Genomic DNA, 27,876 nt, shown 5'->3' with positions numbered 1-27,876 from the left:
AATGGCAAAAAAGTTAAAAGTAGGATATGCATTTGCCCAACTATTGCTCTGTAAAGTATCTCCTTGGTCTCTGAGAAAGGAAACCAGTCATAGAATGTTTTGGAAGGGCAGTCAGAGTTCTCTACAGGAAAACAGTACAACCCAGAGCTACCAGACACTAAAATGAACCCAGGACTCAAAATCGATACTGCGGGGTAGCTCCCAGCCCTACCAAGATGTGCTGAGTGTGGCTGCTGAGAAAATGACCCAGAGGAAGCGTTTTCCTGAAAGGATGCTACAAAGATTACCCAAGCAGATGCCCTTAGAGGGACATGCTGACTGTATCATAATCCACCTCCTGGATCAAAACAAATCAGAAGGCAAGGAGGGAAATAACAGATACAACTTCAAACCACTTCTTGCCCTCTAAGATAAGTTTTACTCACACTTGAAATAAATACAAGCTCCACTGGTGTCTCTGGATTACTGTTTACATGGAGTTAAACTGCTGCTTGAATTGAATGGAAAAACAACTTTGTGATAAAAGCAAAACGAAAATGACCTAATACCCAATTTTAAAATTTCAGTCTTTCAGGAGGCAGCACTATTTTTTTCCCAGCCAGTATGGAGCTAACAAAAGCAAATAGATGGTAAATGGTCTCCCCCCTGTATACACAGGGTATGTTTCCACAGAGCATGACGCTGACAGAGGATGCTGGGGCATGGCTGGGCTGGGGGGTGTCGGAGAACTGTTCCACCCAAGAGTCAGAAGCAGGAGCTGGATGGGAGTTAGAGTAACAAACCTGGTGGCAGCTTCCTCAGGGGAGCAAGGATTCTGAACGATCTCCAGGTTGTGATCTGGAGGTTACCAAAGGAGGGGTTCGACAAGTCAAAAATTTTATGTCTTCTTGAGTTCCATTTCACTGTCCTTCGAACAAGTAAAACAAGGCTGGGAAAGAGGAGACTACTTCATCAGCGGAGATCAAAAGCGATCTCTGACTAGTAACCAGACAAAATTTGGCATCATGTGGGTCACTCAGTTAAAACTTGTGATGTAGCTACTACCTTTGATGTGATTCTGTTTATTCTAAGAACATACAAAGTCCTGCTTTATTGAGCACAGGGGAAGCAAGACACACACTTCTCTTGCATCTCAGCCTGAGCTCTGCTTCTGCTTGTCCTCCGCCCCCTGCACACACATACCTTCGTGCCCAAAGTGTTGGTCTCAGAGTTCTGTGTGCACGCAGGGAAAATCCGCATGAGTGGCCCCCCACATCTGACAGTGTGAGCACACTCGTGCACATGAACTCTCTACATGCAGCACAAATGCACCTGAACTACCTCCTTCCTGTGCATTCACACACAAGTCGCTGCCCAACAATTTTATGTCGAATGAAGGCATGACCTCGCATCTTCATTTGAGATGAAAATCAAAATTAAAGCCTACCCAGGCAAGTTTCAGTAGTAAATACCAATTTGAAGGGCCTGAGCTTTTACTATACTCTAACGTTTTACTTGTACTCTAATGTTTTACCTATTTACTGCCCATGCACTCTTAGTCACCCTAGGCCAAAGGAACTGAATGAAATTGTGACTTTATTGATAGCAAGGAGAAAAATCACATCTTCAACTGAAAGAAAATTTACCCTGGCATTCTTTTCAACGACATCCTGATTTACTTAGAAATAATATGGGCTCAAATTATTTCCTGTTTCCCCCCCATACTGCAGCTCGTTGTAGTTTCTGCCCTTTTCAGAGGGAAAGGCTGAGCTGAGCCAGACTGGCAGTTGAGTAAGGACGTCATAAACAATAATAATAAAACCATACCATCATAAAGCAAGGCTAAAATAAAATTATGCTTGAAATCCAGTACCTCTTACATCTCAAAGTCCAAATCACCCTATCTCTAAGTCTTACAGGTTTACACAACAAAGTTAAAAAACACAGGTAGTTTTACCCTAAATATTTTGCCATTGAGGCAAAATCTTCTTTCCTTTTTCCACCAAATTTCTACAATGTCTCTGAATACCTGAAGTTGTCACACTTGTTTAATCCTCCAGATTAAATAAATTCATCATCCTTTATGAAGTAAAAATGTAATTTAAAGTACATTTAGGTGAATCAATAAAAGGTTGCAAAGAAGTCTTAGTAAATTTATCAATTAATAGGCAAGTCCAGGAGGCCATCCTTCTTTTCCGCTCTGTCAGCTCAGGGGTTTCTTTATTCCCAACAGTGTTTATGCAGGAGTGGCATGGTAAGCAGCTCTCGTTATAAAATATTGATCAGCCCGAGCCATTAGTTGGAATTCGAGAGATCTCTGTGTCCTAGCAAAACGAAAACAATTATTACTATTGACTGGAATTTTTTATTAGAGATTGTTTTGCTGTTTGAGCACGTCAGGAAATGCAAATTTCTTCAAAACAATAATAAAAACACATTTTACAGCCTGGTTACCGCACAGTATCTTTAGAAAGGAAACGAAATAAAAAACCCAGCCGGTTTCAGCTCCAGTAACTGGCCTCATATTTTCTATTACCGTTTGGAAAAAAAAAACAGAGAGTACATTTTACCGACCCGCAGTGTTTTCGGAGGAGAAGGGGCTCGGTGCTGTGGGGCGGTCACTTTGGGGGCTCCCGACCGGGAAAGGATCGTCTGGAGAAACAGCAACGGGGCTTGAGGGAGCGGGAGGCACCGCAGGGAGAGAGCGGGACAAGCATCGGAGCGGGGTGAGCAGAGAGGAGAGAGCGTTTGGGAACATCACCTGCGAGCAACGGGGCCGGATGGGGAGCGGGGCCGAAGCTGAGGCGAGCGCAGGGAGAAACCCCGCGAAGGAGGGAGAGATCGGGGCCGCCTGGGAGGAAGAGATAATGACACCGGGGGAGCGGCGCGGGCGAGATAGCGCCGGGTATAAACAAGCCAAGAAAGGGGACAAAAATCAGCCAGCAAGTTCGCAGCGCGCTGCGGAAAGGTTAAATTGTTCGCTGGAGTGCGCGGTGTTTGCGCATGGCAACTGTCAGCCGGGCCAGGGGCGGCCCGGGGGCAGCGAGAGGCCGGGCCCGGGGACGCTCTGAGGTACCCGCCCGGCTGCGGCCCCGTTGCCCCCGCGCCGGCCCGGCCCTGTCAGCCCTCCCCGCCCGCTGCCGCCGCGGGGCTGGCGCTGCCTCACGGGGGGATAAATCGGCCCCCGCACCCGTCTCTGGGGGAGAGGGGCGCGCCCGGGGTTCTGAGGGCCGGTGTCCGTGCGCCAGCACCGGCTGCCGCCCCACGCCCGTCAGGCCGGGGAGCGGGAGGGGGTGCGCGCTCCCGCTGCGGCGCCGCGCCCCGTTGGCCGGCGGGGCCGCGTGCCCGCAGCCCCCCCCCAGCCACCGCCCCCGTGAGGAAGATGGTGGTGGCGGCGGCCGCCCGCGCTTGAGCGCGCCCCCGCCGCTCCCCTCCCCTCAGACGGCGGCGCGCAGGCGGGCGGGCCGGCCCCCGCCAGGGCACGGAGCTCCCCGCGGCGGCGCGGCACCACCCCGCCGGGAGGGGTGACGGCACCGGGACCGGCCCCGCGGCAGGCGACGGGGAGGAGGAGGAGGGAGCAGCCGAGCTCCGCGCCGGGGGCCGAGGGGCGCCGCAGGGGCACTTCGCTCTCTCGCCCGGGCGCTGCCTGCGGCGCCAGGAAAGCGCGAGGCGGCGGAGGGCCCAGGGCCCCGTTGGCGGGCGGGGGCGCCGCGCAGGCCGTTAGGGGGCGGCCGCCGGTGCCGTCCCGGTTGGGCGGGCGAGAGGGGCGGCGCGGACCGGCCCGTTGGCGGCGGCCGTGAGGGGAGGAAGCCGCGGGCCAGCTGCAGCCGACATGGAGGAGCGGTCCCCTCCCGGCGGGGGCCCGGCGTACCCCCCGCGGGACTGAGCGAGCCGCCGCCCGCCCCGCGCCTCGGCAGGGCTGCGGGAACGGGGCCAGCGGCGGGCGGCAGCCCCGGCCCTGCCCGGCCGGCGGAGGCGTGCGAGGCGGGGGGAATATGTGGGGCTGCCCGCGCCCCAGCGCCCCGTGTGCCGAGCCCAGCGAGCGGCGGAGCGCCGCGGCGCTGCCCGGCCGCCCCTCCGCGCAGGCGGCGGTGGCAGCGGGAGGAGACTAGAGGCGATTCTCCGAGGAGCCCGGTGGCTTTCGCAGCCTGAGAGACCCAACTCCTGAGCGGGCTCTTCGGGAGCAATTGACAACATGGCTTCCCCACCGCACCAGCAGCTGCTGCATCACCACAGCACCGAGGTGAGCTGCGACTCCAGCGGGGACAGCAACAGCGTGACCGTGAAAATCAACCCCAAGCAGCACCAGGGCTGCTCCTCTGCCAAGCACTGCAAGTACAGCATCTCCTCCAGCTGCAGCTCGGGGGAGTCGGGGGGCACCCGCCGAGCTGGTGGAGCTGGCGGCAGCGGCCCCGGCCTCCGCCGGCAGAAGAAGCTGCCGCAGCTCTTCGAGAGGGCCTCGTCCAAGTGGTGGAATCCCAAGTTCGACTCCAACAACCTGGAGGAGGCTTGCATGGAGAGATGCTTCCCGCAGACGCAGCGCAGGTTTCGCTATGCGCTGTTCTACATCGGCGTGGCCTGCCTTCTCTGGGGCATCTACTTTGGCATACACATGAGAGAGAAACGGATTGTTTTCATGGTGCCGGCTCTGTGCTTTCTCTTGGTATGTGTAGCCTTTTTTGTGTTCACTTTCACTAAGACTTACGCTCGCCATTATGTGTGGACTTCACTGATACTCACCCTCCTGGTTTTTGCTTTGACTCTCGCTCCGCAGTTCCAGGCTCTGAAACCTGTCTCAGGAAGTGGTGACATGTCCAATCAGACTTCCCCGACAGATCCTACAGACACTTGTCTTTCTCAAGTAGGCAGTTTTTCTATGTGTATTGAAGTGCTCTTGTTGCTTTACACGGTCATGCACTTACCCTTGTATTTAAGCTTGTTTCTGGGACTGTCGTACTCGGTCCTCTTTGAGACCTTCGGTTATCACTTCCGTGACGAGAACTGTTTTACACTTGTTGGAGCTGGTGCAGTTTACTGGGAGCTGTTGAGTAAAGCCTTTCTGCACATCTGCATCCACGCCATCGGTATTCATTTATTTATCATGTCCGAAGTCAGATCGAGAAGCACATTCCTGAAAGTGGGGCAATCCATCATGCATGGAAAAGACTTGGAAGTGGAAAAAGCCCTCAAAGAGAGGATGATTCATTCTGTTATGCCAAGAATAATAGCTGATGACTTAATGAAGCAGGGGGATGATGAAAGTGAAAACTCCATCAAACGTCATTCCACCTCAAGCCCCAAAAACAGGAAGAAGAAGCCCTCCATACAGAAAACCCCCATAATATTCCGTCCTTTTAAAATGCAGCAGATAGAGCAAGTGAGCATTTTGTTTGCAGATATTGTTGGCTTCACAAAAATGAGTGCCAATAAGTCTGCCCACGCTCTGGTGGGACTCCTAAATGACCTGTTTGGACGTTTCGACCGTCTGTGCGAGGACACTAAATGTGAGAAGATAAGCACTTTGGGAGACTGTTACTACTGCGTCGCTGGCTGCCCAGAGCCCCGGGCAGATCATGCTTACTGCTGCATCGAGATGGGCTTAGGTATGATTAAAGCCATTGAGCAGTTTTGCCAAGAGAAAAAAGAAATGGTGAACATGAGAGTCGGTGTTCACACTGGAACAGTCCTGTGTGGCATTTTGGGAATGAGGAGATTCAAGTTTGATGTGTGGTCCAATGATGTCAATTTGGCCAATCTGATGGAGCAGCTAGGGGTGGCTGGAAAAGTCCATATTTCGGAAGCTACTGCAAAATATTTGGATGATCGTTACGAAATGGAGGATGGAAAGGTGATTGAGCGAGTTGGTCAGAGTGTGGTAGCCGACCAGTTAAAAGGTATGTGCTTTTATTTTGTGCTCACTTTTTTTTTTTCCCCTTTTGTGGGAATATATTTTCCCTTGTGCATGTTTTCTGCTTGCTGACTTGCAAGTTGAACACATTTTACATTGAAGTCTGCATGCTGGTGATCACAAACCATGGGAATTATGGAATAAATGATGCCATAGAGATAAGCATGAAAGATCTTCTGGGATACTCAAAATGTACTTCAAAACTCCTCATTGCTCCTTGTGAGAGTATGACGTTGTAGGGAGGAGAAGGTTAATGTGTTTGCTGTCTCTAAGAGGTTTTTGTTTTACTGTTGTGTGTCATCCTTTAATTCAGTAAGTAAACTTGTTAATTGACTTCATCTGCCATACATAGAGCATATGTGTTTTGCAAAATTATGTATATCTGTGAAAAGTTTTTTTTTGGCATTGGTAGAGTTGGGACTGTGAAGACATTTAGGAAAAATGACAGCTGGATTCACAGAAAGAAATGAGCACTGTAGATTTGGCAGTTAGATATAGCAAGTTGTTACAGTTTGAAGTTAGGCTGGAAAAAGTTACTCAGGTGGTTGAGTGAGCTGGCAGAGGCTCATTTCTGCAGCTCTAAGGATTTGGGGATGAAACTGTAAATTTACCATTCGGAAAAGAAAATGAGGGATCTTTCAGTTCCCCTTATGGCTTGGCTGAGGATTCGATTTTCATTTTTCTGCACGGTATTCATTTTGAAATGAAACCCTTGACTGCTTTCTAGCAGCACTCAGGGGCGCATGCAGGAGGATTGTACATGGTGAGGGTTTAATTGTCTCGTTAGCAAAAGTTGTGTCTCCAGTGCTGTGCCTTTGGCAGGGGTATTGAGTTGTCTGCAGTGCTTGTAGCCCAGGGTGGGGAGCAGACGAATCAAAATGGGAGTGGAATATGTTGCAAACTCTTTTATACTATGTGAGCCTGTTCATTCTGTTTATAAGTGTATTCATTTTTATAAAAAAAAAATGTTGAAGATGGAGTGGAAGGAACTGAAAGAGTCACAGGACAGTGCTGTGATGGAGGAAGGAGATATTTGTTGTGACAAATACAAAAGGAGGCCTGGATGGCTGTGGAAGTGTCAGTGAGTAAGGACAGGGAGAGAGTATTGCAAAACAGTGGTGGAAGTGGTAATGGCAGGCCACTCGCCTGTGGCAGGTGCTTATTTTGATGTGACACAAATACTTATTTTTGGTGAGCTGGCTGTCCACATGCATATGGCAACAGGGCTGAAATGAGAGGCTTACGGGGAGAAAAAAATATCGACAATGACATTGGTGGCTGGAAGCCTTAGAACTAAAGCAGATGTGTGTCCCTGGGCTTCAGCTTTCTGTTTAGTTTCTAAAAATACAGATTCAGTTAATTTCCTTGAAAACTGTTGACACTGGTGTATTTTGGTGGAAGTGTGCTTTCAAGAAAAAAGCATCAGACGTAATTTCTCTGTTACTCTAAGCTGAATCTTGCTGTTCTAGTGAAAATAAAGTGAATAGGTTGTAGAGAAACAACCGTGTGATAGTTAAGTTCCTAATTTTCCTCTTCCATCTACCTTTACAGCCAGATGCAGTGTGAAGACTGAGTTGTGGCAACAAATTAAATTAAGTAATTTTGCTAAATTTATAACTGTAGTTGATATCACTAATCACAAAGTGACATGAACCTATTTGTGGAGACTGAGGGTACTGCTCTTAAATATTTTTATTTGTTTATATTTTCTTGGAGGTTGCAAGAGCACTGTGTAGAGCAATTATACCCTGTACCAGCAGTGTATTCCTCATGGCCTTTCTCAGACTTCTGTCCTTGGTTACATTTATTGCGAGCAGGCATGCATAGGCTGCTGTGTCTCATCAGTACAGGGGTTTGGATTTTGCAGATTTGAATGACTTTCACAGGTCCAACTTTAACCAGGGCACTACGAATGAACAAACTGAAATGCAATCTAGGTAAGATGAAGTATGCTTTGTAGACTGACATTTTAGCTGTATTTTATTACCTTGAAATCTAACTGTGAAAGCAGTCGTGGAGCATGTGGTAAGAATTGCTTTAATGAGGAATATGGGTTGGGTTTTTTCCCTTTTCTATATTTTGTTTTGGAACTGTAATTAGCTTCCATTTCTTATCAATGTCTTATATAGTTACAGACATTGGAGTCTGTGTGTACTCCTAAACCACGCAGATGCTGTGACTGCCTGGATCCACAGGTCAGTGGCACTTGTAGTCCCTGTCCCTCCAGTGCCCAGACTCTCAGGACATGTGGTGGGTGCTATGGAGTTGCCCATTTTTCCTCTTTCCTCAGTACTTTGTTCTGCAGTCAGATTACTTGGCTGGTAGGTAAATAGCATCAAGGGAAAAAAAAAAGGCAATGATAAAAGCAATCTAACAGCAGTGCCAGAGGCGGGCGGCTGGAACCTGCTGCAGGGGAGGGTTTTGTTAAGGAGCAGCTCTGAGATTTAATAGAGGAAACTGAGATTTCACCTCTTAATTAATTGTCCTCTGCCAAACACCTGCTCAGTTTTGTGAATGGAGGTGCTGTTTTAGGAAGCTTTGTTTTATTATTTTCCCTGAGAATCCATTGATAGTAGTGATAAAGAGGAGGAAGTTTGTGGTTGTTTAATTATGTCATACATCATACTCTTTTCAAGTATGAAAGTGCTGTGGAGATAATAGGCAGAAGCTTTGTCTCTCTACCAGTACTTCACTTCTCATCTTCTTTTCAACCATTGGTATCTTAATGATATCCTTTTTTTTTTTTTTTCATGTTGTATGTCTAGTTTATTATCTCTTAATGGTCTGAGCTGCTGCAGTGGTCTCAGCCATCTTTCTGAGACTAAGTCAACATGATCAGGTAAACTCTTCATAGAGCAAAATTGGAGGTGCCAAGACCTCAGTGCCTGCATTATGCACATTTCAGGACTTCTACCTAAGGCTAGTTCTGGGCTGGGTCGTTGAACGAAAGTACCTCTGTGGTTGGAGCACATCAGGTGTGCTCCTGGAGTGAGCCTCTTGGTTCGGTTCACCCGGAGGAATCCAGGTACAGCTCTACAGTGTGCACCAAAGCGGGATATGTGGGAGTGAATTGGGCCAGCTGTTTCAAAATGGCGTTCTCCGTTCCATTTGAAATACTAATGTATGTGCCCCCCCTGTTATGCTAGTGCTGTTCCTTGTTTTTTGGAATAGACAAGGCAAAACTAAATTTTTATCTCCCTGTGCTGTTTTGTGGTTCACTTAAATTTTTTAGGATGGAAATATCTGTTCTTCTACCTTTGTTTCCTTGGCTCCTTATTGCAAGAAGTGGGGTGCTGCTATGTTGCTTTGTGTTTCTGACTTCTGAATTAAGTAGATGGTGTTTGAAAAAAAACAGCGAAGAGGGTGAGCCACTGATGGCCTTGCAGTGTTTTTGCCTGTTTCTGCCTATTTGTTTTTAGATTGCTTAGGCCGTCTATTTTCACAGCACCAGATCCCCTTGGGTGTGAGGGGAGTGCAGGAGAGCAATGCTGTGCTGATATTTCGAGGTCTACAGATAAACCCTAGACAACAGTTCAATTATATCTGCCATAAAAAAATTACCATAGGCCTTCAGACAATTTACTTTTTCTGTTTTCATGCCGAACTTCCCAACAAATACATTTGTTGTAGACTATGAGATACTGAGATTCACATAATACACGTTAATGTGTCCCTTCTGGACTTGGTGGAGTCAGAGATCTCTTGTCAGGATATAAAAAGTTCTGCTTATGGAAATGTTTTTGTTTTGCCCTGTTCTTCTTGGTTGTTTGCATTTTTCTTTCTTGTTACTTAGGAGGTCACAGTATTGCTATTTACCAGCCAGCCAGCAACATTTCCAGAAATACCAGGGTCACCAGCATTTTTTTTTTTCCCCTTTTTTTTTTGAGTGCTCAAAATACATAAGCATGTGGGGGCAAGAATGCTTTCTCTCTGTTTATAGAGCATAGTACAGCAGAACCATTATTTCATTTTGGGCATCTGTATATATGCTGATACTCTTGTTTGAGTCATTGTTATTAAAGGATTCCCAAACTTTCTACAGCAAGACACCTCCTTGTTCAGTTTGCCTCAAGGAATGGCTTGATTGCTGAACTTTAGTTAGAAGCCCTAGAAGATACAGACATGTTTTTCTCTCTGACTTTTGCCATTTGCTTCATCATGGAGAAAATGTAAGTGAATCTGGTGCAGTGTGTCACCTGGCCAACCCAGCTGTGTCGGTGATGGCTCCAGGGGAAGGTCAGCTCTCTCAGCGCTGGTTGCCTGAAAATCCACCAGTTCACCTGTGGCAGCTGGTGGCCATTCCTGACAAGATCTGTAGCTTACTGTATAGTCTTTCCCTGTTCTCCATGGTTCTTTTAATATCCACTTTACTTTTAAACATTTTTTTAATGAAGCAAATCTGTTATAAAAATCACAATTTTACTCAGTATTGAAACCTTTTAATGTAATTTAAGGTTATTATTTCTCCATAAATAGCCATGTGCTTTACACAGTGGCAACCTGTGACCCATAGGATGCTTTTCCCTTGGCAGACTGTGGGATGCAGCTCTGCCTGGTGACTTGATACTCTGCTGCTTCTTCGGGTTTGGGTTCCAGGGAACACAGTGTGGATGTTCCTGAAAGACAGAAGTCCAAGATAAGGTTATGAAGAAATGAGTCGCTGAATTTCTGTTCCCTTTGCAGCTGGTCAGGGGAAGACCATGATTATACCCTTACTGCCTGTCCCATCTTTCTGTCTTTTACCAGCCCTGTGCACAGAGGACTTGGAGCTGTCCTGTGCTTCTGGAAGTTCCCAGGTAGATGAAAGATAAGACAAAAGTTTTCCTTAGCTTTTTGAGCCCAGCTTGCTGGGCGTAGCGTGAGTGGAGAAGGTTTGTGCTTGTGCCAGCAGGACAGCTCTGCAGAGAGCTCTGTGCGGATTCAGCTTTGCTCTGTGGCTTGGCTAAGAGCAGCTTTACTCTCATAGTGAGTGTTTTTGGGATGAGAGCAGGAGGTCATGGTGCCGATCTTGTCTGTTGCCAGCTGCTGTGCAGGTCTTCCCATTCAACCTCTAGTTGCATCGTGTTCCATAAATGTAAATCTTTAGATACTGGCTTTTAATGTTTACTGAACTCGTTTGTAACAGACATTGTAATTCTGAATTTCATGTATTTTAGTATTAATCTGATGGTCAGGCAACAGCTGACAGAACAAATTTTACTGGTTTTTTAAGTGATAGTGACATAGGCATACGTACACATTTCCCTTTTTCCACAAAACAAAATTCAGAGTCCTAAGAAAGAACCTTTTAATGAATTGCCCGCTTATCAATTTTACCTAACCCGACCTATTAACTGGTATTATTGAGGTAGTGGTTCATGATCTTATTTTCAAGTGTGAGACTGAAAATAAAATACTGTACACAGGTTGACTTCACTCCTGTATTTAAAAAATGAAAAGTATTCAGTGACAGCTAAAGACTTATAATTAGAGGTAAGTTGCGTGAAGGTACATTGCTAGAAGAAGTAAATTCTACATTGATTTAGTGTTTTGATGTGATCTGTAGTTTTACCATGTTTAGCAAAAAGAAAAGGAGGTGAATATAGTGGCTCAGCCTATTTTTTTGTCACGTCTTCACACGGTGAAGATGTGTTTCATAGTTATGAACAAAAGAAGTAACTTCGTATGAAGAACTAGTGATTACTGAGCTTTCCAAATATTTTACATGATGCAATTATGTGACTTTTTCTGAAAGGAAACCTATGGATTTGTGCGTTAGCACTGGCCAGCTTTACTGCCAGGTTGGTTTTATGACATCTGCAGGAAGGTCACAATTCCTCCAGATTTTGAGGAAGATTTGTCGAGTTGCTCGTTGTTTTATTTGTGTAAGATTAAGTAGAAAAATATCTCAATTAAAAAACAGTCACACTTAAGCTATTTTTATTATTTAAGGGAAACTTGGACGTTGGGTTTTGAGGCTTTGAGTTTTGATAACATACTTCAGGGCTAATTTGACTGCACACAGTGAAAAACAGTTTACAAGCATAGTTAGTATCTTTCTAAGATTCTCCGCTTTGTACAGCATGGAGGGTGATTCTAACCATATACTTTATTTAACAGGGTGAGCTCCAGTTTCAATTTATTTTGCGTCCTGACACTAATTAAAAAATAAATCAAGGCAATACTGACAGTCTGCTTGCGAAGTGTTGCAGCTCTGCCTGTTTAAGCCTTTGTGAGCACTGTGAAGTAACAGTTTCAATAGACCTTAGGGTGTTTACATCCTCCAAGAGTTGAAGTGAGCATGGCAGGAGTGGGGCTTTGTTCTGGTACATGGGAAAGATGAGTGCTGAAATCTGAGGTCCCGTAATACTGGAGGGACGCCATGTCTTTGGCTGCATTCGGTGATTGTCATCTGCAGAGTCCTTAATTGATGTTTTTCTCTTCAGCTACCGAAAACATAGCTGCTGCAGTATAGACAGGTACCCTGCAAATAACAAGTCTGAGCTCTCTTCTTCCTTCTTTCCATTTACATCAATAAATCTTCAGAGATAGGTGGGGGACTATTTAAATGCAAGAGAACTTCTTTAAATAAGAGCCTTGACACTGTGGCTTTTAGAGGAAAAAGATTGATGGAAAAGACAAAACAAAGTCAAAGACACATAATTTATATTCATCTTCTGTCATGAGGAGGATGCATGATTTGAATGGGTTGTTTAAAACTCTTTTTGCAGTTATTTCACAATATGTACTTCACTTTTCCTTCTGGCAGGCGAGATATATAAGAATTAACATCCACCACTTTAAAACAAAGTACAGTTTCATTGCATTTCAAGTTGCTGTATATTGTCCTGGAATATTACTAAAATTAGTAAATTAAAATTATTTTCTACCATCTACAGTTGGTGTGTAAGCTATCTCTCTCTCTCTCTTGATCCTGAATCACAAGCTCACTCCATCCATCGTGGCTCTGTAAGAAGAGACAGCCATTCCTCTTTCTGTCACAGCTGACACTTGAAAATTCTCTGCTATTTTTAGATGATTTTCAATCTCATTTCTGTCCCTTGAAAAGAAAGAAAGAAAGAAAAAAATCGTAGCCTTTAAATTTGTAACTTCCAGTGGGAGCTGCTATTGCAAAGAAGCCAGCTCGTCAATATAGCCTCATTTAACTCATTTAACAGGTTCTGTTGTATAAGTTTGCATAATTGTGATGGCTGTTTCATAGGTTTGTAGAAAAATGTTGGAATTGGATTTAAAGCAAAACCATGCAGGTTTTGGAAGTGTAGCTGTTTGCTCCCAAGTACTAATTGGTGGAAATGTGAAGCGGCAGTTGGAAGTGAAGTATAAACTGGAGGTTGTACCATAGTGTTACAGCTTCTTCTTTTCCTGAATGTCATGTTGGGGCACTGGTGCTGTCTTGGGCAATAGGACAGATTTGGCTGGTCAGGCTTATCTCGCATTTGTCAGTATTGGACTGTACTAGGAACCTCTACTGCCCTTTCAAGCCAATTTTTTTCATCAAATGAATAGTCTCTTTTTTTTTTTTCTTGTCTTGCACATATTTTAGCACAGAGCAATAGACTTACTAGGTATGTGGCTTTAGAGACAGATATTTTTCATGGTGAAGGAACAAACTGTTCTAGATGTATTTCTTCACCTAGCATTCATAAGATTCAAAATGCCCCTTTACCATTGCCCAAAACCTTTTTGCCTTTGTTATTTGCAATAGTAACTTAATGTGTGAATTCTTAGCAAACCATATAAACAACAATGATTATATTGCAAGTCTTTATTTCACTGGTAGAACTTACTGTTCTTCTTGTTGCACTTCTAAAGCTGTTGTCTTCAACTTGACTTGATAAATTTAGAAATCACATTATTGTCACAAAATAGTGTTACTTATAAAATCTCCAGAGCTGGAACAGTGCAGAGGAACTAGTGAAATTAAATCCACTAGCTCGGTAATGGACCTTTCCTTCTGACCGCTGCTTAGCGTATACAGAAACCTGCAAACAAAGGAAAAGCTCTTGCTATACATGTAGCATCTTGAATAGCTACTGGTGCAAGAGCAATTTGCTTTCCTTTTGCTGCTGCTTTTTTTAAACCTTCAGCTGAAGTTAACTCACATTCGCTTGTGTGGGTGTTGTCATGGGCTGAAGGTTCCTGCTGACCAGGTGGTTCTTTAAACCAGAGGTGGTCCCAATGCAAAGGGAGGAGAGGGGCCATGCAGAGTCTTAGTTTCCTTCCAGTCTTGTTAATTATAGACCTCAAGAGAAATTTTTTTTTTTCCCTCCTGAAAAGAGAGGGAGGAGGAGAAAGTGGAAAGCAAAGCTAATCCATAATCAATAACAATTATGGTAATACCTGTTGATGTGTTTTAAGAGCCAAAGTGGCTGAGATTTGGTTGACTGTGCTTAACTGCACAATAAGCAAAAAAAAAAGTCTATGATCAAAGATGCCATTAATATTGATTCAACCTACAGGAAACATAAGAAAACTTCTGATACTGGATGCCTAATTCTTTACATTCATTGCATAAACCAAGGATATTTGAGTCAGAAGTGGAACATTTTGAGATGTGCAGCTTTGATTTTTGACGTAGATGCATATGCTTCATATATGGAATAGATTTTTATTTTCTTTACAGAATATTACGTTAGGTTTGCTATTTCCAAAAGACCTCCCAGCAAAGCTCTAGCATTGCTGTTCCCAGCAGTTCTTGGAATCAAAGCCTTGCATTTTTTACCTCTTGTTTAGTGGACGTGTGAAGTCTGTCCTGTAAGGTACTAAGTGTCTTTAACCTCTGACTGACTTGGACGAAAGTACAGCAGATAAATCTTTTGGAAATGCTCAGGACTTGACAAGACCGATGTTAAACACAGGATGTAATGAGGAAATGTTCCTGTAAAGGCATTATTCGTGAAGAGACCAGGTACAACACTAGCTCCAAATTTGCTTTGTTTAGGCAGCGTGATGCTTAGTAGGAGCTGTTGGTGTTTCTGGGAAGTCTGTGTTCAGACTGCACTGAGAGAAGTGGCCACAGGCTGCCAGAAGGAACATGGAGACTTGGTAGTGTCGCACACGTCCACAGTGAAATGACAGCAGCAGATAAAAAGGCTTTGATCCAAGACTTTTGAAACTTTTCCCATCTATTTCCAGTTTTTAAAAATCGGTTCTGATTTGATAACACTATGTAGGAAAGCAAAAGCATTTCACTTGTTTGCCCCGACTCACTATTTAGGACTGACTTTGCTACTAAGATACAGTTTCTGAAAGAGATTCCATCTCATATGTACATATGAGTTACTAATGAGACAGTCCGAATAATATTTAATGTTTTAGTTGCTGCTTGGCAATGTGGCATTAACTAGAAGCAGAAATCATTCTTAAAAATACGTGAGGATGAGAAAATGTGTTACAAGGTGTTTTATAACCCTAGTAAACCATTTAAGAGAAACACACACACCCCATGCCTCACCCTAGGTTCTGGAATCCATAATGATCTGAATTTTTCTGCTGACGATGTTAAAATAACATATACGTCTTTGGTTATGAAACATTGCTGCTGCTGGAATTTGCTGTGGATACAGGGGTAAACAAAAGGTCTGCCAGTCTTTACCGAAGTCACATTTTCTTACCTGTGTCAGATACTTTAATTTGGTCTTTGACTATAGTTTTCCACAAATAAATCCAAAAATCTTTATTACAGAAAACTGTTGTGAGTTATTTTGGTTTTATAGATAGGTATATGTGTGTATATACATAACATTTCAGTAAACATGTGCATCCTTAGGATGTTTCTTATGTGAAAATACTCTGAGTTGTCTTTGTAGTCTGTTATTTCTGAAAAAGAAAATGTTTGAATCATGTTTAATCAGCTTGGAAAGTGTGCTTAATTCTTGTAGCACAAATGAGTAGATGTTCATCAAGTGGGTGGCTTTTTAAAATGAAAGTTTGCTTAGCTCCCTGTATTTAATAAGGAGCAGCATAAAATGTACCTGCTGATAAGAGAAGGTGGGAGAGGTTTTCAGACCTCTCCCAGTGGTGGCTGCAGCACAACATGGGATGTGCCCAGCTCACAGTGCTGCTCGTGGGAGACCAGATCTGGAAAAAGGAGGTGGTTGCCACAGTGGCAGAGATGGCTTTGAATCCAGTCTGCTCCTCATGGTAACTGAGCCTGCGGTCTCTTGCTTTGTCTGATGTAGGGCATGGGGAAAAAAGGAGATAAGAGATGCCTTTTTTATTTTTTAATTTTTTTTTTTAATGTGCAGGCAAAGGCCACCGAGGGGAAGGTGCAAGTTTGTGAGCACTGGGACGACTGTTGTGCTTTGTCGCTTACCCTTGCGCAGAGACAGGGGCAGTCTGGCAATGGCTGTTTGCCCTTTAGGAGCTGGTAATGATTTTGCGTCCATTATCAGGTACTGAAAGCAAATCAGACCATACGGAAGACTTTTTGATCAGGCACAGCGCTTTTTAAGTGTTTTAAAAAAATGTGTACATGATGTGGCTATATTTAAAATGTAGTACATCTGTTAAGCATATAATTCTTTCCAAGATTTCAGGAGGTGACAAAGTTGGAAATTGTCTTATAATTTAGATTAAGTTCGTGGGTTTTTTTTTCAAGTTAGGATATTTGCCTGCTAGGCTTCCATACTTACCAGTGCTTTTTCAGAGTAGTGTATTAGATAATCACTTAAATACAGTGCACTACATTTGCGTTTTGGGACTTGGGTTGTGATTCGACTTGTACTAGCCTACTATCAGTCATAGACAAGTGTGCAGCCAATACGGTTGTAAATTTGTGTGGGTTGTTCTGCTGCTGCTGTAATGGAGAAGGCTTTGTGGTGTTAGGTTGTGCTGACAGTGCATTATTTGTCTAACCCGTTTGGAGTACAGGATTTGTTAATTCTTGCGCTGCTTAGTAAGCCCAGCAGTTGGACCGTGCCCACCGATGTCTGGTGCAGCTTTTTAAACACTAAATCTTCCTAATTCAAATGGCACTCTGTTAAAGTTTACAGTTATAGTTGTTTCATTTCCAAGAGCCAGTTGTTTTTAATAGCAGAATTATTGATTTGTGGAAATAACTGGACTCTGTGTGTTTGTTAAATGTGATCTCTGGGACATTATGGCAACACAACAGTCTGTGTAGGGGAAATACATAATATTCAATTCAGGAACTGCAGTTAAAATACATTGAGTGTGTCTATAGTTTATCTAAATAAGACAACTTTAAATGTAACAAATGACTTTCACAAATACAGGTAAAGCAAAATGGTGTTATAAAGGTCCTTGCTGCTGTATTTGGGTGATTCAGTATAGAATGGACACAAAGTACAAGAGTTAAAGCTATAAACACAGACTTGGGAATGAAAGATGGTAGGAGTAGTTACAAGAGTTTTTATTGCTCTTTCAATGCATATGTAAAATTATAACTCAACTGCAATGACTATTAGAAGATCTTACGGAAAACGAGCCAGTAAAGTGTAGCTGATATTAGATGCTCACTGAAAGGGTTGGTCCTTTGATCTTTATTTATGGAATGAGGCACTTCTCAGAGAAGAAGTGGTATTGGATTAATTGGAAGCCTGTGCTGTTACCTGTGCTTTCCAGGTGGCGAGGAACGGTGGCACTGAGCCCCAGTGAGGTTCCCACTCACATGATGACAGCGGAAAGCAGGGAGCTGGTAGCACCAGTAACCTATTCCACATGTGCTGTCCCGCTCCCCACGGCAGAGGGGGTGCGCAAAGAAAGAAGGAGACGGCAGCTTGAATTCAGTGTTGGACCAAACCAGCAATGGTCCCATTCCTATGCTTGAGTTGGTAATGGCTCTCTCAGAACCTTGTAAGACAAATAACCATGCTCAAAAACTGGAAACTATTTATCTTTTTTTTTAATCCCTGATGTGACTTTGCCATATCTCGTACATTTCCTTTCTTTCAAGAAAGCCTAAAATAAATTTATTGATTTATATACATTTGGATATTTTTATACTAATATATAGTTGAACCATAACAAAAAGAGAATGAAGTTTTACTGTCTAATATTTACTCTTTCCTTTCCCTTGTCAGGCGATAAAAATCTACCACATAGGCACAGTACATAAACTGGAGAGACAGCCAGGTATTTGAATAACTAGTGTGGATTAAATGTATGTACTCGTACATGGATACTGTGGTAAGAGTGAGCCAAGTGCTTGCTTTGAAAACTGTATAGGATCTGTATCTTTAGTTTCTTAAAGAATAAACTTCTCATCTGTAACTGCGTCACCCATTCCTGAAAACCCGTTCGACATTTGCCCGGCTGAATGCATCATTCTTCTGACATGCCCATTTGATAATTTGCCAGAGGAGGTAAGTCATCCCTAATCAAACTCCAGTTATAGCTGTTGTTGGGTGTCTTGGTGTTTGTGTTTTGTGGTGTTCCTGCTTGCTCTAAGAAAGCTTCTGGAATAGTTTACTTGACCTTTCTGTTCTGTGAATTTTAACTATTCCTAATGTAAGTTTTTTTACTCTTTAATGTGAAGCTTGCCAGACACATCCTGAAAATGTGACGATGAAGTGTTGTCTTGCTGTAACTGAGATTTCTACTGTAAATCCTTCTATGTGACTCCTAAAACCATGTTTAAATCCCTAGCAGTCAGACGTGTTCACTTCTGAAATGTATTTGTAGTAGAACAAGTGATGCGAAGGGCTGTTATGTGCTGAGGTCAGGTAATGAGTTCATTTGTTAATAAGAAGCTGTGCTAATCCTTTGTTGACAGCAATTCTCAAAATGCTGTATTTGAGGTTTGTGCAGAAATCCAGGTGCTTGCTGCTGTAGCAGGTATAAACTGATTAAATAGGGAGTAGTTACAATTTCTGTTATTGTTCAATGGGACACGGGGTGTATTGCTTGATAATTCCATTTTGGACACTGTTTGTTTGCAAACACTGTTTTTGGCTGCAATGGGAATATTTTCTCATACCCTGTCACAGTCCCACATTTTCTACCTGTAGCATTTGTGTCTCGAAGTAAGGGGAGTATAGGGGAGAATTGTACTTTTTAATATGGCAGTATAAATAAATTGCAAAATAATTTGAGGTCTTAAAAAGGTGAATCTGTATTAGGACATTAGAAGAGGTAAGGGGATGTGGAGATACCAGGTGTCATTTCAAAAACAGGATTAAGAATTGCAGGTGTTCAGCAGAGCAGCATTTGAAATCTCACGGATGTGGGTAGGTGCTGTGTCTGTAAGGAGGAATGTCCGTGTTGTCCCCTCTGGAAGTTCTTTCTCGTCCTGCAACCCCGTATTTGTTCTGCTCTCCTGCGCTTGGGTGGCAGATGCTTGTTAGTGATGTTTTCCCAGTTGCTTGTCTGCATCTTTTTGTTTGGTTTGCATTCCTTCACTCATGGTTCTGTGCCTTGCGACTTAAATGGGAGAAGTTGTTTGGTTTTTGGGGGGGGGAGCGGGGGTGGTTTTGTTTTGTTTTTCTTAATACAAAACAGATAGCAGTTTCTCTTACTGCGATGTTACAGTAGTTATAGAAGAGAGAGGATTTTTATGTGGCACTTATTTGGGAGGAAGGAAGTGATCCTTTAACAGTCTGAAGTTTTCTGATGCTGTGTTTTGGGGAGATTCGTGCCGTTTCCTGAAACAGAATTTAGCTTTAGGGATGTTGGAGACAGAAAGAACATACTGCAACAGTAACAGTTTAGCCAAGATTTTTTTTTGGTTGCTCATTTGTAATAAGCTCTTCACAAAGTACATTTTAAGACCTTTAAAATGTGGAGGAGCCTCTACTTGTCCCATGTATAGAAGCGATTGAATCACTAAATGTGTCCAGCTAATATTTGACTGTTTTGAATACAGACTACTTAGCATGACTGTTTGTGTGAGTATATCTTTTGATGTGAATGTGTGTCAATGTGGAGAAATTGTAGTTTTTGAACTGTCAGTGTACGTTGTACAAAAGCATGACGTATTTTTAGTTGCAGTTTTATCAGCCAACAACAGAGAGACCAAGTGTGTACAATACATGAAAATCTGAAAGGGAAACGCTAGTGTGGATGTTTACAGTACAGTCAGTAGGTTGTTGCATTTCCTCATGTTTGCCTTTAGAGCATACTACTATCAGATTTGGAGCTTTAATTACTTCATATTTAACTACATTGCTGTTTTTAATGTAATTTAAAAATATCTACTTAACTAAGAATTTAGTTGGGAAAAAAATGTTTTAAAATAACCGGAAGTGAAAGGAAGATTAAAAGCTGATTTTTGTTCCAGTGGGATATGACGAGTTCCCATGGTCTCCTGAGCATGATGATGACGGTTCTCCATTTGTGAGCTCAGACACCAGGGTCTCTCCGTGGAGGTTCAGTTTTCTTTCCAGATGTTCCTTTACATTCTTGATTGCAGATTTGAGGCGCCACAGAGGATCTGAATTTTCTCAGTGAAGTACAAGCTACTACCCAGGATAACTTGTGCGGTTCTAAAGAAAGATCATATTTGCTCATAGATCACTCTCCCTCTGCCCAAAAAAACCTGACAGCTGTTTTAAGAAGTTATTTTCAGGCTGGAACGTGAAACTTGGAAGAGAACCAGACTCCTTAATAAACAAACTTAGCAGTGTGTCCCCCCCTTTAAAAATGACACTGTACTTTTATTTACAATTTAATGTAGTTGATCGTATGTTAATGGTGTAGTTTATTTCCCCCTTTTTATTTACTTTCATGTTCTTTAATGTTTGTTCGCTAATATTAATAATTCAAAGGAATAAACAAGTGGAGGAAGTGGTGGACTTTGTGGTGGGAGTTGTAATAGTGCTTCCAATGCAATTTGCTGATGTGAAATACGTTGTGAAATAGGAAAGGCAGGATTTATGGATACTGGTATTGTTATGGTTTCTAGCCATAGAACTGAAGAGCAAAACTTGCTTCTGAGCAATATCTCACATATTTTGCAGCAAGTTTCCAAGGTCCCATAGCACCATGGTAGCTTTTCTCAAAATATTGTGGCTTATTTAGATAATGTTTCAGTGTTTGTTTTCTTTGTTCTCTTGCAACTGAAGATAAGCCCCGTAGGCATTATAGCAGCAAAATATTTTAATGGGATGGAAGCTGTTAAGGGAAAACAGCTATTCTTACATTTTCTTTTGTGTTTTTAATTACCCATTAGATTGTATCTTCTGAGAAGTAAATTAGAGAGGAATTTTTTGATGGTATTTGGAAAAACTGGGAGGCAATGGGGAAGTGAAAATCAAAGGGGTGGTGGGTGACAGTGCGAGGGAAGAGATTATAAGAAGTTGAAATCTGTAGAAAACTATTGATTAATATTAACTAAGACTAATAACGTGGATCACTTTTTGAGGTGTGTTTTCTTTAGTCCTTAAATTTCATACATTTTGTTTCAGTAATAGAAGAGACATGAACAAAAAAGATGTATGAACTCTATCCATTTGGTTTGCAAGAGCAACCGAGATAGTCAGATGTCTAGAAAAGAGCAAAGGAATTGCAGCTGGTTTGGTCCAGAGTAAAAAGCTGGATGGGAGAGAGAGACACATTCTGCAGATGTGGGGAAGGGCTGTGGGCAGAGTGGGAAAGAGCAAGAAGCCCTGGACTGAAATGGCTGCAAAAGCAACGAGACGTGTTGGGTGGAACAACAACCGAAGGAGAAGTTAAGGAATGATGAATGTCTGCAGAGACTGCTTTGGGGTGTCTGACCTTGGGGCAGGCGAGTGCCTGGGCTGGTCAGCAGTCCTGTGAGCCTTATCAGTTATTACTGCTGTGGAGATAACGTACCACCTTCTAGAAAGGATCAGAAGGCTGCGAATAGTGATTGATTGCTGCTGGAACAGCTTAGCTGGGCCGCTGTAAATAAAGATGAGCTATTTCAGCAAGATGGCATTAAAAGAATTGTAATCCTCTTTTTGAGTAATTTGGCATAGAACCATTGCCGATTTACTGGGGGGGGTGTGGAGAATGTTGTTGTTTTTTTTTTTTTTTTTTGTGTCGTGATCTGTCTGACTTGTCCAGGATGCACAATAAAATACAATTGCTCTGCTTGAAGTAGACAGAGATGATCTTTGCTGTCATCAAAAGCTTCATGGAGTGATAAAGTGATGCTAAAGCTCCACCTTTCCTTTCTGTGAAGGTTTAGTACCCATCAGTCTTGGTAGCCCATTTCATGGTGTGTTCCCAGAGGGGCCCACGGGTGCACGTGAATGCGGGTTTGCACACACAGGTTGCAGAATGGTGACCCAGATGTGCATTGGGCTCGCAGTACCTGTTTCTGGAATGAAAGTGTGGTGTTGAACAGAGAATTGTGCACTTGTCCTACATCCCAGTGACAGCTGCTGAACAGAGCAAGGTGCTTCGCAGGGTTAGTACTCCTTTTTTTATTTTTTTCCCTTTTTTTTAACACTCAATCAGTCCCTGCTTCTCATTACCAAAGCTTTTCCTCTTGGTAGAAATTCAACACGCAATGGAATTCAGTTGTATCTTTATATGGATACATGTGTAGGTATATAAATAAATTCTTTGATTCTGTTCAGAACTGAAAATAAATATTGTACGCTAATGTTTTTGGGGGTTGTTTTGCTTTTAATGTGAAAGCTTTTGGATGCTGCAGCCATGTAAAATGCCAAGACAGAAGCTGGATATCTCTTTCCATTTGAGCTGCCTGTGAAGCGGTGCCCGTGCTGTGGGTCAGCCCGTGTCCCTGGCAGGTAGATGTGACAGCCCAGGTTGGCATTGCCCGTACGTGGGTGACTCTGCTTGTTATGTCTTCTCGTTCTGTGCTTATCTGTGGTTGCCTTGGCCGGCCGAGTCCAATTCCACTCCAGTTAGCCAGGCCTCGGTTTGCAGCGCCGCTGAGCCCTGCTCTGAAGGTGTTTTTGTTGTGGGTGCACTTGTATGATAAGTTTTTGTGATTACAAATGTATTTCTTGTCGGAATTCATTCCGCTCTGGTCTGCAAGCCCTGCCGTAACGTTTCCAGATCTGTTTAACTGGAAACTTCACTCACGCTGTCTAAACTTGCAAAAACAAACCAGACGTAACTATTTGGAAAGGTTGTTGTGTGAGCTGTTCTTTCTGTATATTTTCCAAATTTTTATTCAAAAAGTAGGATGTAAATGGAAAAATAGAAGTTGGTTTGTGTTAAAGTATCAACCACAAACAGTAAAAGATCCATTTCCTCTTTGGCTTTCTGAATACAAGAGTGTGTTTGTATCATGAAACATTCTCAAATATTTTTTCTTCTTATTTTATTTTTTTTCTTATCTACTAGTACAATTGTATAGGCTTGCTTATTGATAAGCAGGTAAATATCAAACTACTTGTATCAAAGATTGATAAAATAAACTTTGATTGAGGCGGAGTTGGCAAGAGACGGAAACAATAGGTGTGTGTGAGAACGTTGTCTGCAGTCGGTGAGCCTGGTGACTTACTGGTCATGTTTCAGACTTAATGCCTCTCCCAGCTATGAGGGGAGACATCAAATAATTAATATCATGTTAGCAGTTCTCTCCTTGCAGTTATCTACAGGGAGATGAAATAAAAATACATTAGAAAAAAGCATGTGACAAAGATCAAAATATCCTTGGGGCAGGGATCACTCCGAAGGCTGCTTTTAGGTACCTAAAACTTGAGACTGTCTCTCTCCCCCTTACCCCACTTGTTTGGTTGTATTGTGTTTTGTTTTTCAATAAATTATTTTTATTTTCATAATAAAATTGTTGCTTTGAAGTACTATATTTTAAGGATCTCAGGAAGTTTTAGGGGATTGTATTGTTTATATTAATCAGTTTATACCTAAATATTTCTTTGCATCTGTTTTATTAATTTTTATCTCTTTAATTTTTTTGTTAAATTGCACAGACCCATGTTACTATGTAAAGGTTGCCAGTGTGTGTTTGTATCCAGTTTCCTCAATAATTTGTTCTCTCTTTGAGTTCGAAACTTAAGTCTTTTATTTGCTTTTGTTCAAATGTGAGGTAACAGTAACAGATCTGATTATTTAAATTTCCTGTTGTAACCTTCTCACAACTTAAACATTTTCTATAACACTGAACTTTCACAAGTCCTGAAATTATCCAGGCTATACCTTGCATTTAATTCGCAATTTCAAATTACTGTGGGACCTGTGTCCATAACTCATTTCAGTCTCTCCATCTACAGGTTGTGGAAACTAAGTTTTAAACTAAGATTGAGGAAAAAATTGAGGTATGAATACATTTTGGTCATCTCACTGGGACTGCCTTACCATAAAGCAGGCTGTGTCGAGCAATTTGAAGCCTGCCCTTAGTTGGTACAATATGTTGTGTTCCCAAGGAGCACCAGGGAGAACTGGTGGCCTGTTTCTCCAGCCTCCCACTCATGTGGGACTTATGCAATGGGGACAGACCTGCGATTTAGTCCAAGAAACTAAATCCCATCTTCTGATGGAAAGGAGACAGGGTTTTTAATTTCTCCATCTAGTTGCCAAATGCAGTTTTTTCACGATTGCTGGAGCTGCGTGCTGTTTGGTGGAGGACAAGAGCGTGCCCAGTGGGACTGGTGCTCTGCCGGTGCTGGTGATGGCCACCGTGCGTTTCTTGGCAGGGTTTTCCATGACAGGAGGTGGGGTGTTTACCATCAGTGTTCTGCAGTTTCCCTGTGTCCTTGCAAATAACCAACCAGTCTGGCCCTTGGGCTCAGTGCTGCTGCTCCTCAGGCTCTGCCCTCAGCTGCTGCTGCTGCTCCCCGCATGCTGGTTTTCCTTCCTTTGCCAGCTCTCCCCCTCTCCTCTCACCGGTGTAACTTTTACTCAAACTAAGGAAACACAAGGGAAAATGAGCACATTTTAAGAGGCTGGTTCTTCTCTGTTAATGCAGCGTTGAAGTGCTGCCTAGAGTTTGCCTCCATAGAAAATTTCAGCTTTTGCTTTGTTCTAGGAAAGGGGCAGCAGCTAGAGAAGGGTTTTTAAGTAGGGGAGATAATGAGGCTTTGCTGCTGGTGCTGTGGCACAGGCAGCGCTCACACAGCTGTGTGGTTTCTTGGCCTTCCCTCCTCCATGTAGATTAGGATTGTTGCATTTCCAGTTGCCATTTGGAAAATTTGTTTTACCTTCTTCAACAAAATCTTAGAGATGTTTTCCTTCCCTGCCTCCAGCTTCTTACTTTTCCCTATGCCCCTTCCCTTTCTTCCAGTCCTTCCTTCCAGGTTTCCACTCCGAGACCGAAGCCACAAAAGCAGGTTGATTTGGTGTTTGGTACAACTGGAGGAGTGAAAAGCTGAAGCAAAGGGAGTGAATGAAGCAATGGAAGCTGGGGCAGGAGGGTTGGAAACTAGCTCAGGCGTTCCTCAGTCTGCAGCAGATCCGCTGCTGGGGTTTCCCACATCCTCCGGTCTCTTGTTTTCTTCCTTGTAGTTGTCCAGTTACTGTGCCCATCAGGATGGGATTCCTGAAGAAACAGCCAAAACCTGATTCGAGAGGGTCATAGTCATCCTTTAAATTTTTTTATGGGCTGCGATCAAGAACATTATGCAATCTGTGTTTATGAATTGGCAGTGAATATCCAGGCTGTCCATTCTTCAAAACCAATTTTAACTGTTTTTAATAACATGAATATTCAAAGATACAAATGGCAGAGTAGCTGAACCCCTTCTTGGTTGCCATCTCTGGTGGGCCAGGAAGTGCTCATAAACAGTTTTCAATGCAAATAATTTGGTTTAACTGAGCATTTAGGAGATTTACAATAGCACAAAGCATAAAGTAAATAATACAATATTTTATCTGGAGCATCTCTTTTGCACTTGAAATAAGCGAGGACTAGGAAGGAAAGGGTCGGGATGACCATGGCAAGAGCAGCTCGCCCAAGCTAACCGTGCCACTGGATGGAGCGGAGGTGCCCGCCACAGCCACCGGCTGCCTGGGCCAGGAAAAGAAACATTTCTTGTCAAAATACAGCTGCCCAGCCTGTTCGCTTTCTGGGAAAAACGTCCAGTAACTGCTGGTACAGCCTTGTGATGTGCAGATTAAATGTATAAACATTTACTTACTCTTAACTGAAATTGTTGGCTTTTCAGAACTCCCAGGGCAGGGCAAACCATAGTACTGCTGACTGATGAATGGTCACCGTGTAGCGATGTGAGGCTCAGGCAGAGATTTAAAGTTCAAAGCGGTTTGCCTTTTTTTTGTTTTTCAAAAAATAAAAAGGCTCTTATCAGGAGGAATATAGCAAACAAACTCATTACTTGCAGAAATCATGCATATTTGAAGTAAATTCAGTTTTGAAAAAAAAAAAAAAGGTAGTAAAGATCTTTTCCTCATCATTTGAGTTAGATTACTTTATAACACTTTTCCGTTATTGCTCAGAGGATTTTAAATTTCCATAGGCTCCTTAAATGATGCAAGAAATTGTCCTGTTGGCATACGATGTAAACTGAGTGGAAAAGTAAATATTTAAGACTGACATATTGAAGTATAAATAGCAGTTATCGTGTGTAATGTTTGAATTGTAAAACTATTTCTCGAGGTCTGATAGTATGCACCATTGCTTCTAAAATGATAATGTTTTTTGAAAGTTGCATTTATATTTTGGAAAGTATACCTAGAATTGGTCACAAATACTTTTTTGGCAGCTGTGGTACCTCGGATCCCTCATGCCTTTGGCACTTGTCTCCTCAGAAGGTCTGATCTACTTGTCAGCAAACACAAATTAACGGGCAGCTAGGTTTGTCATTCCCAGAGGTTTATCCGTATCTCAGGCTGGATTTGGAACTGTCTGTCTAATCCAAAAATGAGGAAGATGCTTAGGAAAATGGTCTATGAGGAAGATGCTGAAATGCCGGTGTTGGGTCAGCTGGAAGTCTGGCGGTTTTGCCTGGCTGTGTCCAGCACTCCTGGGGAAGCTTTGTAGGGGATGCTTGTGCTGCCCCTTACAGATACTTTGAATTAACTGTTCTCATCTCAGGCATCTCAACAGCCAAGCAGAGTTTGATTTTTCTCCATCTCTTTGGAACTTGATCTTCAGCACTTGTGTTTTGCAGGAATATTTATTGGACCTTATGTCTTGAAGTACCTTGTCCCACAGCCTCGATTGGAGGGACTCTCCTCTGAATTTCCCATTCTTACAGCTTTAAGACAGATTGTGAGTGATGTTTCAGCACAGTTCTTGTGTTTAGCAGTAATTATACAGGCTTTACTGTATCCTATCTGTGTCATCAAGCCTGGCTGGCTTCCATGTGGGCACGCAACCAGTGAGATGGAAGCTTTTAACGTGCTTTGACATTGCACAACAGCTGTACACTACTTCAAGCTAAAGTTTACCTCAGCCTGAGCCAGCCTGGCATTTGAACTTACTGTTTAACATGTTTTACTTTAGAAATAATGTTATAGGGAGGCATCCCTCAATTGAAAAGTGTTATGCTAACAGGTAACAGACTTCTGGAATTCCATTGGTAATTATAGCTAAATCCACTTTGGAACGTTTAGATATTGTATGTAAAACGTTTTTTACTTAAAGTTTTGTAAAAGGGAATAGTGTGCGAGATCTTTCTAAATTTCATCTTTTCCAGCTCTTAAAATATTGAGTTGAAAACGCAAAAAATCAGTTTTGGATTGCACTGCAGAATGAGAATACACTGGAGCCTTTCAGAGTGTTTTCTTACCTTTCTGAAATGTAGCTTGCTCAGACCAGACTAATAAATTTGTCAGTGATATGCACAGTTATAAATGTTAATTATCATAGTCTCCACAGATGCTACTGCTGTCGTGGTCAGCTCATACTTTCTCTTGTTTATTCTTTCTCTAATACTGCCTGCTAATACTGAGTCATATTTTGAAGTTGTGGTTTGGAGGCTCCTTTCCAAGACCACGAGCTCTCCACCGGTGAAGTGCTGTATTGCTTTACTTTCTCTAGCAGCAACTTCTTTTGGTGGGAACTCCCATTCCCTTGTTTTCCTCCTGAACAACCTGCAGTCCTATGGCAGAGCAGGATTTTTGGTCACCGGTCAGAGTAGCCCAACACATGATTCGTTGTGCATAGCAGCACA

At 42.8% G+C, this 27,876-nt stretch overlaps 1 protein-coding gene across 4 annotated transcripts in view; it reads left to right on the top strand.

The window, feature by feature from the left end:
- Window positions 1-3,438: 3,438 nt before the first annotated feature.
- The window catches only part of ADCY9 (adenylate cyclase 9), a 92,888-nt gene continuing 68,450 nt past the window's right edge, over window positions 3,439-27,876 (top strand). For all 4 annotated transcript variants that reach the window (XR_011741430.1, XR_010652422.2, XM_065851002.2 and 1 more), the window contains exon 1: window positions 3,439-5,873. Coding sequence is in view for 2 of the 4 variants with exons in the window: in XM_065851002.2 (XP_065707074.1) it covers window positions 4,175-5,873 (1,699 nt within the window). In the remaining 2 variants the exon portion in view is untranslated. The remainder of the gene's footprint in view (window positions 5,874-27,876) is intronic.

This window comes from Patagioenas fasciata, chromosome 15 (assembly GCF_037038585.1).
Source record: "Patagioenas fasciata isolate bPatFas1 chromosome 15, bPatFas1.hap1, whole genome shotgun sequence".
NCBI classification, from domain to species: Eukaryota; Metazoa; Chordata; class Aves; order Columbiformes; family Columbidae; genus Patagioenas; species Patagioenas fasciata.
Note: the sequence above shows the minus strand (reverse complement) of the source record. Positions and strands in the feature narration are given on the sequence as shown.